General features: G+C 35.3%; 4 protein-coding genes across 17 annotated transcripts in view; 3 read left to right on the top strand and 1 right to left on the bottom strand.

Moving 5' to 3' along the window:
* Positions 1-4741, top strand: part of LOC104782136 (E3 ubiquitin-protein ligase RNF6-like) — a 7155-nt gene extending 2414 nt beyond the window's left edge. For 2 of the 14 annotated variants that reach the window (XM_010506984.2, XM_010506980.2), the window contains exons 2-9: positions 356-417; positions 597-678; positions 2208-2344; positions 2659-3387; positions 3466-3878; positions 3978-4079; positions 4159-4296; positions 4376-4741. In XM_010506984.2, the coding sequence (XP_010505286.1) occupies positions 2245-2344; positions 2659-3387; positions 3466-3878; positions 3978-4079; positions 4159-4296; positions 4376-4513 (1620 nt within the window). In that variant the 5' untranslated portion in view covers positions 356-417; positions 597-678; positions 2208-2244 and the 3' untranslated portion in view covers positions 4514-4741. The other 12 variants (XM_019244933.1, XM_019244932.1, XM_019244931.1 and 9 more) reach the window with 8 other exon arrangements.
* LOC109124402 (peroxidase 21-like) lies at positions 9905-12646 on the top strand. Its single transcript, XM_010506976.1, has 5 exons — positions 9905-10037; positions 10195-10343; positions 10437-10625; positions 10725-10893; positions 12058-12646. The coding sequence occupies exons 1-5, from the start codon at positions 9962-9964 to the stop codon at positions 12456-12458; spliced, it is 984 nt and encodes a 327-aa protein (XP_010505278.1). The 5' UTR covers positions 9905-9961; the 3' UTR covers positions 12459-12646.
* Positions 13790-14807, top strand: LOC104782134 (DNA-binding protein S1FA2-like). The gene is made up of 2 exons (XM_010506975.2): positions 13790-13968; positions 14429-14807. Exons 1-2 carry the CDS (start codon positions 13942-13944, stop codon positions 14630-14632), a joined length of 231 nt encoding a protein of 76 aa, XP_010505277.1. The 5' UTR covers positions 13790-13941; the 3' UTR covers positions 14633-14807.
* The window catches only part of LOC104782133 (cell number regulator 8), a 2584-nt gene continuing 1923 nt past the window's right edge, over positions 14980-15640 (bottom strand). Inside the window, exon 3 of the mRNA XM_010506974.2 lies at positions 14980-15422. Coding sequence (XP_010505276.1) covers positions 15186-15422 — 237 coding nt within the window. The 3' untranslated portion in view covers positions 14980-15185. The remainder of the gene's footprint in view (positions 15423-15640) is intronic.

Raw genomic sequence — 15640 nt, 5'->3', positions numbered from 1 at the left:
GGGGGGATTGCGTGTGTGTATGTGTGTGATGATTGTTTTGCTTTTTGTCGGTTTATTCCCGGTTTTGTTGCTACATCGGTGACTTTTCACGCAATCTTCGGGTTTGATCGCGCGATCATGTCCCGTAAATCGGAGTCGGTTTTGAGGATACCGGACTTTGAATTTGTTTGTTTTGCTTTGTTCCGATGCTGAGAAGTGAGAACAGAGAAGAGACCAAAATTGGTGGATTAGTTTCTACGATGTTTTTGGTTAGCTGTTGGTAAAAGTTGTCCAGGATCTGCTGCAGCGACGGGCTTAGCTAGCTAGATTGGGATATATTAGCATAACCTAGGCTTAGCTGGTTTGTATCCTGCAGGTTTCTCCACCACGAACGAATGTTTTGGGAGAGTTGAGAGCTAGTACAACCATAGATTTCAGGTCAGAACTCATCTTCCTTCTTCCAGAACTTTTAGAAAACTTTTGAAATTATAGCATCATTCTCTTCAAAACTGGTATTGTCAACACTTATCAGACAGATGCTAGTCTCTCATGCTAGCCTTTGTAACACATAGGATCAGTGGCGACTGGCTGGCCATATCTTGTATTCTGATTTGCAGATTTTGTTGTGGACCGTTTTGGTTGATTGGCAAAGCAGAGAGATCCTGAACTCAGATAAGTGATCCAAAAGTTATTAGCGTGGTTAGTTCTACTCCTAATGTTTGATGACCAATTTTTATGGTTGTAAAGGCTTTGTGAAGTATATCCACCAGTTTACTCTTCTCTCTACAAGACTGCATTCATCCTATAATGGTGTCTGGAATGACACGCTGCCACATACATTTTATTTGGGTGCACGATGATGTGAAACATAATGCTGATTTCAACAACTCACTTTGTTTTACAATCCTTGTGCTCATGAGTCACGAATTCAGGTGTCTGTCAAGGTGCATTTGTGGGTTTAGGATAATAAGAGCGCTGAAATAGTAAATGAAGTAGTAAGCTAGCACTTTTGTAGACTAAACCGTTCACCCAAGGAAGCTGTAGTGTATTCAATTTGTGGAAGAAAAGGAACTAAAAATTTGGTGTTCTTATTGTATTAGTGAAGTCACAGGCCTCATCACTTCCGGTTGGTCTATTTGAAAGGTGTGTGAAGATGGTGAATCAGTTTCTCAATCAAGCACAACAAGCTTTTTCACTTGGGTAGTGTAGTGTATTTTGGTTAGGATTTCCAAACCTATATATCCTGCTAGAATTATTTGCCTGCAGGTGCATTTTTGAGGGTTTTAGTTTATAAAATACTGTAAGCTTATGCCCTGCTATTCGATCGTCCATGTAGTTTTCTTGGTCATTAAACCATGGTTGTAAGTTTAGTGAAAGACATGTACATGGCCTTTATACATAGTATACACACTCCAGATCTGTCAAATCTATTGTTTGTAACAAAGAACATTACTTGAGTAGTTGAGTGCCTTTTGTTTGAGGTTGGAAATCATTGTTGGTGAATATGAAAGAAGAAGCACTGCATTGATAGAAGCTGAAATGATGATATTAATAGTTACCTATTTTGCATCGACTTGCTTTGATGCTCTTCTATTCGGATACAGTATTTTCTTCCCTCCTCTTCTGTATGTCATACTTGATTCTCAATTGACTGCTTCTGTAAAACTTATTGACTTTCTGAAAGTGTGTAATTTTATGAACTCCTTGTGTTACTCTTAACTTTTGATGGCTCTGGTTTGCAGAGGCGAGAGAGTACTGTTGTGTTCCCAATCTTGTTTGCTCTTTGTCTCTTTTTCTCTTTTGGTTTAACTAAGAACAAGTACTGTGTGTCTTTTTTTTTACTGACAAATGTAAGTTATTTTTATGAACTAATAGAGCTGTACTAGTAAAGGTTTATTTTTAGTTTTATCTATAAGCATCATGAACTTCCCTGCAGCACAGAGCATAAGGCCACAGAAACTTGTTTGCTTATAATTCCATGAGATCTGAGGTAGAATATGGTAATTAGTACTAGAGCTATGACTGATTTCTTATATAGTACTTGGGAAATATGACTATCAGACTGAATACAAATAGGTGATACGTTTTCAGTCACCATTTAGTGCTTCTTGGGTTCACTTTAAGAAATACTATTTATGAAAGGAACCTGAATTTGCTTGGTAATTACAGAAATATTTTGAAATGTATATCTGGATGAATTTTGAATGTTGAGAGAACTTTCTGTGCAGGTTTAATTGGACATTAAGGTTGAAGTTTTGTGTAATCATGGGGCACAGACATTTTCCTGGCTCATCCCAATATTTTGACGATGAACATGATCAAGAATGGAATCATATACACCCAGAGTATCCATATACGAGTTTAGGTAACTAGTCCTCCATTTCTATAGATCTTTAAACTGTTGAAATTAATCTTTCAACCTCGTTCTCTATTTTTTAGAGATTGATATTCAACCTTTGTAAAAGCTATGCATGTTTATTTTTAGGTTAGGATGTTCCATATGCTTTCACCTATGGGTAAATTGTGTTTCACTAGGCGAAAATTGAATCTTGATAAGTGGAGACCCTCAGCTAGTGAGAATTAGGAGGCTGGGTTTTATAATCATCTCTGATGCCCTCCTTTTCCTTAGTAATGTCTCTGGACTTTCTGATTAATATTATCCACCCCACATTTTCTCAGCAAGATCTGGGACAAGTGAGAACAGATCGCATGTTTATCCAGCAGAAAACATATCGAATGAAGGAATGCCAGGTTCTTCTCATTGGAACTCTTCCCCACGACCAAATGCCTATACTGCCTCAGGTCATAGTGTGGAGAGACCACACTACAATCCGGGGGCTTCAGGCCCATCTCATGACCGTTTCGTGAGCTCGACAGTTGGAACTTTCTCTGCTCCACATGAGAATTATGTGACGTTTTCAGCTTCTTCGAATTGCAACAACCAGACATGGTCAAATACTAGTTATGTTGATCAGTCTACGGAAAATGTGAGAGGAGCACAAAAGCGAAAAAGCCCGTGTGGTTCTTCCATCTATGAAATGGGCAGTTCAAGCCGATACCACAGTGACAGACCTTCTTCAGACACACCATTCCCCGCGGAATTTCACCTGGGAAAATCAATAAAGCATGATCATGATCCTCATTACATGCCATGGCTCATGAACCCAACTTACCAAAGTAATAATTCGTTGATCAGGGGAGAGGGTTCTTCAAGGAATGTCCGGAGTCGTCCTACACTTGATTTAGAGTCCAGCTTTGATAGAAATAATTTGTCAAGAACCCCGAGACTTGATTCCCATTATGCACACCACCACAGTGTTGAGCATTCTGGCTCAGGTCAATTTCCTGGCCATACATCTCACGTAGATAAGGACTGGAACTGTGGTAGACCGCCCTCAGCTCCTAGAGGTATGCAATTTTCATTTTGTCTCTAGCTCTGAATTTGTTTTTTTTGTCTCTATAACCACATGAATTCTCACCTTGTAGATATTAATGGCTTTAGTCCGGAGACAAATAATTTTCTTCCTGCGAGAAGTGTTGCCAACAGCACTTCTGTTGATACTTCCAGCTATCACCATGGACTTCCCGGAAACAGAAACCCTACAGTTTCCCACGGTTTTCCTGGAACATCAACACAATCTACAAGCAGCAGCCGCTTCTCTCATAGGTCAACACCCACCTATAGATCTTCTTCGCATGGTTCGCGACTGGGACATGTAGCATCTTCATCTGGAGACAGGTCTCATTTGGTCAATGAGACTTATCCTTCTAGGCATCTAAGGCCACCACCACACATTTCATGGCGTAGCGGTGATCGCCCAGGGAGACGCAGGAGTTCCTATGAGAGGTTTCAGCCTCCTTTCGATGAAGTTTCTCTCCATGATCGATTTTCATCTGAGGTATGGCATTCCCTTGCAGCTGCATTATTTTGAGTTAAAGTCTGTCCTAATCACATTAAACATAAAGATAATAAATATTTGGGGTGTGCGTAAAAACAGGTATTCATGGTCGTAGATCGCCAACCACACTACGATGGATCCAGAAACTCGCCTGATTACCACAGAGACATGAGGCTAGACATCGATGACATGACCTATGAGGTTAATAGCCAAATACTTGTGTTTTGAAGCCTCACATAGGCTCACTGATATATATTTCTGAGTGATTGACACCATCCAGGATCTTCTTGCTCTTGGAGAAAGGATCGGGAGTGTCAACACTGGTCTCTCGGACAGCGCTATCTCCAGTTGCTTGTTAGCGACAACGTATTATCCATTGTATCAAACTGAGGAGGAAAAAAAATGTGCTATCTGCCTGGTAAGATTTTGCTTGGCGAAAACAATTTATTATGCAAGTAAAAAGGCTAATGGTGAGGTGTTAATGGTAATATAACTAGGAGGAGTACAAGGAGAAAGAAGAGTTGGGGGAAGTGAAGGGGTGTGGTCATGACTACCATGGGAGCTGCATCAAGAAATGGCTGTCGATGAAGAACTCTTGCCCTATTTGCAAATCCCCTGCTTTACCTGATGCTTGAAGAACCCATCGTCATAAATTATCTTTCTAGATTTTTAAATACTCAAATGCTTTTAGGTTTATCTTTTCTGTGTGAATGTTATATATATAGAATACAACATTACGTTGTCTTATTAGTTGTAAATAGAAGAAACTCCATGATTATTTCTCTTAAGGGTTATACAATGCCCTGTTTGTTTTTAAGTCGCTGGATTAGCGACAGCGACAGAAATAATAGACATAAACGGAATCATAACTGTCGCTGCCGTTGTGAAAAGAGTCGCCGAAAGTTGCCGTAGTGTTGAAATAACCTGTCGCAGCGGTCGCTATAAATTCCGACGACTCATCTCTCTCTCCAGCGACACTTTTTCTTACTTTAAAAGAAACATCTGCATCGTCATCTTGCTTTCTCCGTTGTCGTTTTGGTTTTTAATTGCCGTCGTCAATGTCGTTTTGGTCGGTCGCAGTCGCTCAATGAGCGACTTATAAAAGAACAGGGCCAATATATGTTATTGCTAGTGGCTCTCAAGGATTTCCTACAGATGCAAATAGTTGCAGCTGAGACAACAGTACACACTAGAACATGATGGACCATACATAAAGCAATGTTTCCTCGTTGCTAATTCGTATTAATGACTTCCTGTAGTAGTTCGTAGCACTCACTCTATATATATACTCTTTGTTTGTGTCTAACCTGCATGTTCAAACATGATTAACCTTAATTTTGCTTGAAAAGTTTAGAGTGCGTCGTCTGTGTGACCTCAAAGTTTAGTAACTCGTAAATTATTTCCTAGCAATTTGTCCTAACCCGAGAACACTGCATGCTATTGTTATATACGTTGACGCCATTACTCCACCAATCTCCAAGTACTGATCGAATGCCTCCTTGTGCTCACCTGGCATAGCTATAGTTAGCTTTGGAGTACTGTTTGAACTGTACTTTAACTAGGAGATAAACAAAAGATGCTGTCTATGATAAAATACGCATGCATACTTGTGACGATGAATAATTGAATATCCACTAGAGTTACCTAGATAATATATTTGTGATAGTATTTATTTCATTTTAAATCTCATTGGACTCCTGATCAACCTATTCATATATAAACAATTAAGAATTGAAATATTCTATTCTATTTATTCAAATATATATTTTCACTAAAAAGAATGATTGGTTTTGAAAATTGGAATAAGATGAAGAGGAAACCAATGGTTGTTTACTCCATATATGACGAAAACGTGAAAGCAAGTGGAGAACTAATTCAAGAGGAGGATGATTATGATCTTGAATTTCCATCAGTACTACATAATTATCGTTTTATAAACACAAATATAGCCACACAAATTTAAAATACATACGCCAGACACACTCCCAATTAAATACAATAAGGGGTGATAATAAAATTTTAATGTAACGGATAAGACTCTTTTAGGGGATATTCACAAGGGTCAACTCATCTAATAAGTCACATTCATATATCTCGAAATATATAAACTAACTTAAAAAGAAATAAATTTATGTCTAATATTATGGGTTCAGATAGTAACCGCGGATTTGGTTATGCGGGATAAACGATTTGATAGTGCGGTACAGTTGAACTGCGGTACGTGCGAAACAAATGTATTTGCGGAACAAGTGCGGTTAATGCAAAATAAGCAGTACAAAATAATGTTTGATTGGTAAAAAACTAATATGCGGTGCGGATTTCATATTGTTTTATTAATAATTAGTACAATTATATTATTAAAAAATTTTAAAATCAAAATTTATTTTGAAGTAAGTAAGTGAATTTTTTTTAATAAAATAGTGAAGAAATACATATTTTAAAAATAAATTCTTTTTTTACGGAAATTATAATTAAAAACTATAATTTAATTTTGAGATTGTTAAATCTATTAAGATATTAATATATACTAAAGTTTAATGATATTTTCATCATAAATTTGACTATAGATTTTTGTTTTTACAATTCTGTTATTTTTTGTATTAAAATTGATTATTGTACAATTTGTGAAAAAAATAATGAGGTAAGTTATTTTTTTTTCAAAAAAAACACATATAAGTAACAAATTATTTATGAAAATCTTTAACAATTTAACTTAAAAACCCTTTTCAGCATACAGTCATTTGTTAAAACTTATGTTGATTATTGTTTTTTTAGTAATCACAAATTAAGTAAATAAAAAGTTTGCTTTTTACTCAAGTCGTTTTTTGCAAAAACGCTGGATAATTGGTTGTTTAACAAACAACTGCGGTCCATAGAGTAATATTGTGTTTAGAAAACCGCAAATAGTACTTTTACTGTTTTTTTGTAATAACGCAAATTTTTTGTTTTTGGTGTGATTGGTTACATGGTCTATTTTTTTCTCATAAAACCTAGAAAAACGCCTTTTGTATCGTCACCATTCAAGACCTATGAAGCAATAATACACTAACATATTAACACATTACCAAACAAGATATAATATAAATATTGTATATTGATTTTTCTTCGGATCGAAACGATAGGAAACTCAAAATTATTCCGACACGCTACAAGCATTTCGCGGGGAGAAGCAAGATGGGTCCATATTTTTGACTTTGATGAGAGCCAGAAAGTGATGGTCCAGATCCAAATTCTATTGGTGAAAGATGATCAAAATTATACTCATACATGTATAAGCCTCTAGAGAAACCTTTTCGATGTAGAAGAAAAAAAAAAAGATCCGAGGAAATCATTACACAAAGACTATTGAGGATAAGTGAATTGGCAACAAAGCATTATGTCAGCAAGTGAATGGATTGGACGGTAGTTAAAGTGGCAACAAAGCATTATGTCAGCAAAACTAAAGACGAGAGATCGGTATTTTTACAGCCGCCATAACTAAGAAAGTGGAATTGATTTTTATTTAAGTGGTTATGCGAATGCGCGTGCGATTACGCAAGTGCCTAAAAGGTCAAAAATGGCTTTTAATTATGTACATTACACCAACGAATTTGCTAAGCCAACGATAATGCTTTGGTTTATAGTTTATACTAATCATATTTAAATGAGAATGTGTTAATATTGACAGTCATGTTAAATTTTTGCATCAAACGTTTGCATTAGTCCGCTAAACACGCAGAAAAACCTGATATAACATTGCATTTTGATTTGCAGAGACTTTCCAGATCTGACATCGAACTACTTGGGTTTATTATGCTATGAGACTTTGAGAATCTGTGGTTTGATGATAACACAGATCTATCTTTTTCGATCATCTTTGGGACAAAAATTAACATGGCAGACAGATGATCCTTATGAGAGGAAAACAGATGCAGCTGATGTACTTCTGGTGAAAACAATGCTCCTTCATGCAATTAAATGTCACATGAAGAGGTGTATCCTTCACAACATCGTATCTCACTCTGACCATGACTGTATCCTTCCACACAACATCCTTATGGTGTCGAGTGACAAAGACTTCAGTTCTACTCTAAAAAAAGTAGAACTGAAGTGATCTATTAATGCTAATACATGTCATTAGTCGACTAGAGGATCGTTGAACAACTATTTAGTTATAGGATTTTTCAAATTTGTTCAGACTTCTCGTAACATTCATATTTAACCATTGAATAACGATTAACCATTATTTCTTAAGCGACACCGAGTTTGAGACCATATCCAACCAGACTCGAGATTAGAACAATATTGTTTTTTTCAAAAAAATATACACTACACAAATGTTTCTTTGTAAGATCGGATCCAAATTTCCAACAAAACATTTCAATTGTTGCTAGATATACTATTAAGAAAGTTGTACTGAGACACTTGAATTTTATTTGAAAAAATATTTATTAATGTTATACATAATCTTATATAATAAAGTCGCATGAGAGTTTGACATTTGTCCTAAATTAATTAAAACCATTTAGTAATAGACTAATACATGTGTTTTTCCTCAAATTTAAATACATTAATATGTAATTAATTAAACAAATACATATTAAAATAAGAGGTTCAAATGATTCAAATAAGGCATAACACATGAAACTTAAGAATTTGTATTAAAATTAGTTTGTAGATATTTCATATTTTTATATTTAAAGAGGTTCAAATGATTTAAATAAGGCATAGCACATGAAACTTGAGAATTTGTGTTAAAACTTTGTACGAAAATATATGTTTAATAAACTAACAAAATGCTAACGTTACAATTAAAAAGAGATGGTATGACATTTGAGAGTCTATTTTATTTGTTATAAAAACACATATGTAAAAGTATTTTACTTATGTTTTGTTTATATTTCACATATAATTTGCTTATTGTCTTGTTAGTTTACTTATTTATTTTTAAAAATATATGTAAGATATTAAATAAATGCATATCAAACAATCAAATCAAATTTGATCATGTATATATATATGATTTTATTATAGTCACAAATCAATAAAAATTTATAAACAATTAAAAATACACCATCCACGCATCTAGTTTGTATGGACAACTAAAAATTGCGTGGACAACGTACCATCGAGTTTTTAAGAATTTAAGGTTTTTACTCAATATTTTTGGCATGATGTATTACAAATTGGTCCATGCACAAAGATATTTTAATGAGTAGTCCAATTCTTTCGTTTGATATTTGAGAAAATTAACTTTAACAACTCCAACTGAAGACATAAAGTTTCTAAAGTGAGGCTAATGATTCTAAATTTGTAACGATATCTTAAACGGAAAGTAAGAAGCCTGTAAGTCTGGTAGAATAAGTTTAGAATTGTGGTCGTGCACACTTTACCAGTTCAGCAGGTAGCACCGTAGCAGCATCAAAGGCTTATGAGATTTTTTATGTTTAGTAAATTTAATTAAACTTAATTATAACCATAATGAAAATAATAGGACAAATATAGTATAAAGCTATAGATTAGTATAGTGGTTAGTTATTAAGAAAGTTGGACGTTGACGTGTATAGTATTCATAATCATTTGCAAACAATTATATTCTGTAATAATTTTGATTTTAAGAACTCTTTCAAATGTTCATATTAGATCTCTTCGTTTACTTCTCGTGGAACATGGAATTGTTTAAAGATGATGGCTAACTAATGTAGTTTATGGAGAAAAAATAGAACAAAAGAAAGTGAATAGCCAAACTAATAAACTAGTACTACAACTACTTTTGTACTATTTATTATCGAATAAATTTTTGAAATCGAGTCTCACTGAATTCACATGTCCAACAACTATTGAGTTCAGACTTCAGATAACTATAGCTAGTGGTTATATATTTGAGTATTAATATGCGTTTAGAATAATGAAGAAACCCCCTGATTATTGAGAAAAAAAAAATAATAGCGACTGCAACCACTCTGACTAAAAAATACTTAATTATATAATACAAGATTAAGAGAGGTTCTCAAACTCTATATAACCCTACATTGGAACACATAGAGACACACACCAATAATTAACTAGTAGAAAAAAGAGTAATAGAGAAGAGAAAGAGAGCAATGGCCAGTGCAGATCCCTTCCGCCTCCTCGGCTTCTTTTGTCTGTTATTACAGTTATTCTCCTTCTTCCATATCGGTAAATACATTCTTCCCTCATCTAATCACGTTATGCCATGTGTCTCCATGCTTCACTAGTTTCATTTTCCACCGTTAAAAATTGATCAACATTTATTTTTGATTTTTAGTGATCGCTAGTAAACGCACATCTAACATAATAAGAAACAAAAATGTAGGAAATGGGGAGTTGGAGATGAACTATTACAGAGAGAGTTGTCCAAAAGCGGAAGAGATAATAAGACAACAAGTGGAGACGCTTTACTACAAACACGGCAACACTGCCGTATCTTGGCTCCGTAACCTCTTCCATGACTGTGTCGTCAAGGTTAATTAATCAACTCTTTTAGTTTTACATATTCACCATAAGTACTACGAATACATATATTAATGTTCGTGTGTTATTTATTTTATTTTGTAGTCGTGTGATGCGTCGCTGCTGCTGGAGACAGCGAGAGGTGTGGAATCTGAGCAGAAATCAACGAGGAGTTTCGGTATGAGAAACTTTAAGTACGTTAAGATTATCAAAGACGCACTTGAGAAAGAGTGTCCTTCCACAGTCTCTTGCGCTGATATCGTCGCTCTCTCTGCTAGAGACGGTATTGTCATGGTGCGTTTTAGGCAATTTTTTACATGCATTTTACATTTAATTCTAATAATAAAGCTGGCATATAATTTTTTGTTAATTATTGTCTGGTGATATTAATAGTTGAAAGGGCCAAAGATAGAGATGATTAAGACAGGAAGGAGAGACAGCAGAGGAAGCTACTTGGGAGATGTTGAGACTCTTATCCCTAACCACAATGACTCTCTCTCCTCTGTTCTCTCCACCTTTGACTCCATTGGTATCGATGTTGAAGCCACCGTCGCTCTCTTAGGTATCCTTTTAACGACATATATCACTATATTTGAACCGGCCACGGCCAGTAACACTTAACTAGGATGGCATTTCCACGGTTCAGTTCAAACGAAAATTTTGAAAAGAGAAGAGTTTAGTTCGATCTAAAAAAATAAAATTGATTATTAATCTTTTGGTTGTTTGAGATTAATCACACAATTAATCTTTTTTATTAATTATAAATTTAGGAAAGTATACAATAAATTTTAATCTGGAAAGTGACTTTAATAGTTAAATTTTGTATGTTTCCGATCATCGTAAAGAAATTTTGTTTTGTTATATAAATTTGGTATTGATTCGGTGTTGTCTAACGATAGAGACGGAAGTGAAAAGATACATCGTAGAAGTTTTTTTTAGAGATATGAATTCTTAAATAAAATTGATATATTGATCAGTCAATTTTTATATTATNTCTCTCTGCTAGAGACGGTATTGTCATGGTGCGTTTTAGGCAATTTTTTACATGCATTTTACATTTAATTCTAATAATAAAGCTGGCATATAATTTTTTGTTAATTATTGTCTGGTGATATTAATAGTTGAAAGGGCCAAAGATAGAGATGATTAAGACAGGAAGGAGAGACAGCAGAGGAAGCTACTTGGGAGATGTTGAGACTCTTATCCCTAACCACAATGACTCTCTCTCCTCTGTTCTCTCCACCTTTGACTCCATTGGTATCGATGTTGAAGCCACCGTCGCTCTCTTAGGTATCCTTTTAACGACATATATCACTATATTTGAACCGGCCACGGCCAGTAACACTTAACTAGGATGGCATTTCCACGGTTCAGTTCAAACGAAAATTTTGAAAAGAGAAGAGTTTAGTTCGATCTAAAAAAATAAAATTGATTATTAATCTTTTGGTTGTTTGAGATTAATCACACAATTAATCTTTTTTATTAATTATAAATTTAGGAAAGTATACAATAAATTTTAATCTGGAAAGTGACTTTAATAGTTAAATTTTGTATGTTTCCGATCATCGTAAAGAAATTTTGTTTTGTTATATAAATTTGGTATTGATTCGGTGTTGTCTAACGATAGAGACGGAAGTGAAAAGATACATCGTAGAAGTTTTTTTTAGAGATATGAATTCTTAAATAAAATTGATATATTGATCAGTCAATTTTTATATTATCGTAGGTGCTCACTCAGTGGGTAGGGTCCATTGCGTTAATCTAGTGCACCGACTATACCCAACGATTGACCCGACGCTCGACCCAAGTTACGCTCTTTACTTGAAAAAACGTTGCCCAACTCCAACACCTGATCCGAACGCCGTCTTGTACTCCCGCAACGATCGGGAGACCCCTATGGTTGTGGACAACATGTATTACAAGAACATCATGGCCCATAAGGGGCTTCTTGTAATTGATGATGAGCTAGCCACCGATCCGAGGACCGCACCGTTTGTGGCCAAGATGGCTGCGGACAACGGTTACTTCCACGAGCAGTTCTCACGTGGCGTCAGGCTCTTGTCCGAGACCAACCCGCTTACCGGAGACCAAGGGGAGATCAGGAAGGATTGTCGTTATGTGAACTAGAATTGGTTATAATGCATGTGAAAGACAATAATCATGTGAATGTATGTATTTAAATGTTTTGGATTCAATAAGAAGAAGAAACACCAAAACCGTTGTGGATTGAGATATGTTTGTATCGTCCTAAGGTTCCGATGGTATTTTTATATTTTGTCATTTGTTGGTGTATTCCGTGAGTGATTTTGCAACCACCGATTCGGACTTATTCGAATTTTAGTTCTAAGTTATATAAATAGTGGTACCAACCCATATGTAAATTAAGCAGAACGGTTAGATTTTAAATTCTCTAAAACCAGACAATAATACTATTTGAAATCATCTAAACCTATACTACAAACCTATCTTAATACATAGATATAAAATTTTAAACTTTTTTTGTTGTCTACAATGTCGAGCTATTTGAAGTTTATGCCTATCAACAAGAACAAGATATATAGAGACCAATTTCGGGGAATATAATTAGCTAAGGTCATCAACTTGCTGGCTCCAAGCCAAATCATGATCCTTGTGTTTGTTTAGTTGTGAGATGCCAAACGAGTTGGGTACTTCTCCATGTGTCTCCGTTGACTCTTTTTACGATCATTCCCATCATTGTAAGAGTTTTTTAATAATATGTTTCTTTTTAACTATCGACGAATAGTTTGGTCAGTCTCATTTGGTGTCTAATTAATAGACCTAATTATTTGTATAAGAAAATGGCAAATATATATATTAACAATTTTAACATATAAGATAGTACCAAAATATAGAAGTCATCTATATTTTCTATTCAAAACCAAATTATAGAACTATAGAAGTCGAATCACATGCGAAGTAAATTGCATGGAGTCAAACTAATCACTAGTTTAATCAAATTATTACAAAGGATCTAACGCAATTAATACGATACAAAGAAGCGTATATATAATAAATAATATTGTTGAATCTTAAATCATATAAATCAAGATAACTGTTATGAACTTATGATGAACGTTGGTACGTGAGCGATGAGCGAACAATGGAACTTCCCCTTCTTCTCTTCAGTCTTTAAACTTTTCTAGACTTAATGACAAGCATTTGGGATCATATAAAACACAATTTCCTATACGAAGCAAAGGCAGAAGGGAGTTGATGACTAGGTTGCTATAATACATTCAACATATTTTAAATTAGGTTTTAAGGTTTTTAGAAAAATATGTTTTAAGTGAGGAGGATATACATACATTAGCTAAGCCAACTATAAGAAATTTTGAAAGTCAATTTGTGGCCTGATTGTTATGTAATTATTTATTGGGCCTCTCTACATTTACTTACTTGGATGCAAATGAATTAATACTATATTTTATTTTATTTTATTTGTCTATTTCTGTGTACATGCTTTTTTTCTTTTTTTTCTTGTCTTATGTCTGAATCTCTTCTTGTCGGAAACACAGATCTCAGTTTTTTATAGAATCTCCGACTCGTTTCTTTTTGCCACATCGGGGTCTCGTAGATTCGGATCGTAGGTATGAGCAGTCAAGGTTCCGCCGGAAAGGTACGTCTCCATTTNTTTTTTTTTTTTTTTTTTTTTGTAATTTCGATGAAATCGAGCTGTGTGTGTCTGTTTATGATCCATAATTTGGTTTATTTTATGGTTTAGATCTAATTTTATATTGATAGAGAAGATTATCTGAATTTTCGCTGTTAGCTTGTCGTATTGTCTTGATCTTGTTGATCCTTTCGCATTGCATTGTTTATTTTTGAAACATGATCTGAAATTTTAACAGAGGATTTCAATTGTGTTCTCCTTATGGATTAGTGTCGAAGTGTTAAGATTTCACTGTGCCCCAATTCGCTGTGATAGATTTCACAATTTGTACATGATGCTGCTGCTAATGTGTATCAATTGCCCTTGGAATCACTAATAGTGTTGGTTTCGTCATGCTCTCTTGCATGCTACCATAAATCTCACATTGGTATGAAGATTTTTTGTATACATTGTTGTGATTTTACAGGCGGCTGTTGAAGCCAAAGGATTGAACCCGGGATTGGTAGTGTTGCTTGTTGTTGGAGGTCTGCTTGTGACATTCCTGTTAGCCAATTACGTGATGTACATGTATGCCCAGAAGAATCTACCCCCAAAGAAGAAGAAGCCCGTCTCCAAAAAGAAGCTCAAGCGTGAGAAGCTCAAGCAGGGAGTCCCTGTGCCCGGTGAATAGATTTCTAACTTCTTCCCCTTTACTTCTTCGACTGTGTCAGTTACCAGTTTACTTTTTTCTTGTATTGAAAATGTCAATGAGACTTTTATATGGGAGTGTAGAAACGACCCTTGTTTTGCTTTCGGTAGACTTCACAAAGATTTGAATCTCAGCTTTGCGTTTGGTTTCCCCTTCACAAATTTGGTAGCAGTTGTCGTAGAGTCTCTCATGATCACTTTACTTGTCCATACGTTGTTAGCTTTGTTGATCCAAAGGTTTTGCTTACAAACTCTTACGTTAAACCAATCCAGTTTTCGTTTTTTTCTAGGCTCTGCGAATTGTGAAACAATTGAACATTCCAGACCACATGCAAACAAGTTCGTAACAATAAAGATATATATGTTCGTTTTCGAGAAAAAAAAGAAAAGACACACGACAGATTACATCCAGATAAGGTTTTATTCAAAAAACGTAAGCAAAAGACAATATCATGGTTCATGTTCCACACAAGACACTTGTTTCACCAACGTATCCAATACAAGTGCTACTTAGACCACTCGACTCAAAGCAAGCTTCATTTACGAGCCATGGTTTGCTCTCTAGGTGGCATCACGACCACGGTAGACTGAGCATTGAAACCTGGGTGAAGAACCTTCCTGCGGAGCTCACGTCCTTCTTGGCAAAGGGCACATGTATGGCAAAGGACATGCGTCACAAAGTCACAAGTCGTCTCCAAGTGTTCCCTTTGCATCTCGTCCTCTATGCAGCTACCACAGCAACCACACGACCTGTTCATTGCCTCAAAGCTTCCCTGTTTTTACCCAAAACAAAATGAAAGATAAGATCAGGACTAAGGAGATGATGAAATTTGCCCTTACTAAGAAGCAAAAAAATAGAATGAAAACAAGGAGACTAAATACTAATGGAGATCTACGAGACCAGGCTGGCCCTTCTATGGGTTCTAAATACTAGTGAATTGGGTGGAAGTGGAACCAAACTACAATTGGGGCTATACCCTCCCCCCCCCCC

This window comes from Camelina sativa, chromosome 4 (assembly GCF_000633955.1).
Source record: "Camelina sativa cultivar DH55 chromosome 4, Cs, whole genome shotgun sequence".
In the NCBI taxonomy this organism is placed as follows: domain Eukaryota; kingdom Viridiplantae; phylum Streptophyta; class Magnoliopsida; order Brassicales; family Brassicaceae; genus Camelina; species Camelina sativa.
Note: the sequence above shows the minus strand (reverse complement) of the source record. Positions and strands in the feature narration are given on the sequence as shown.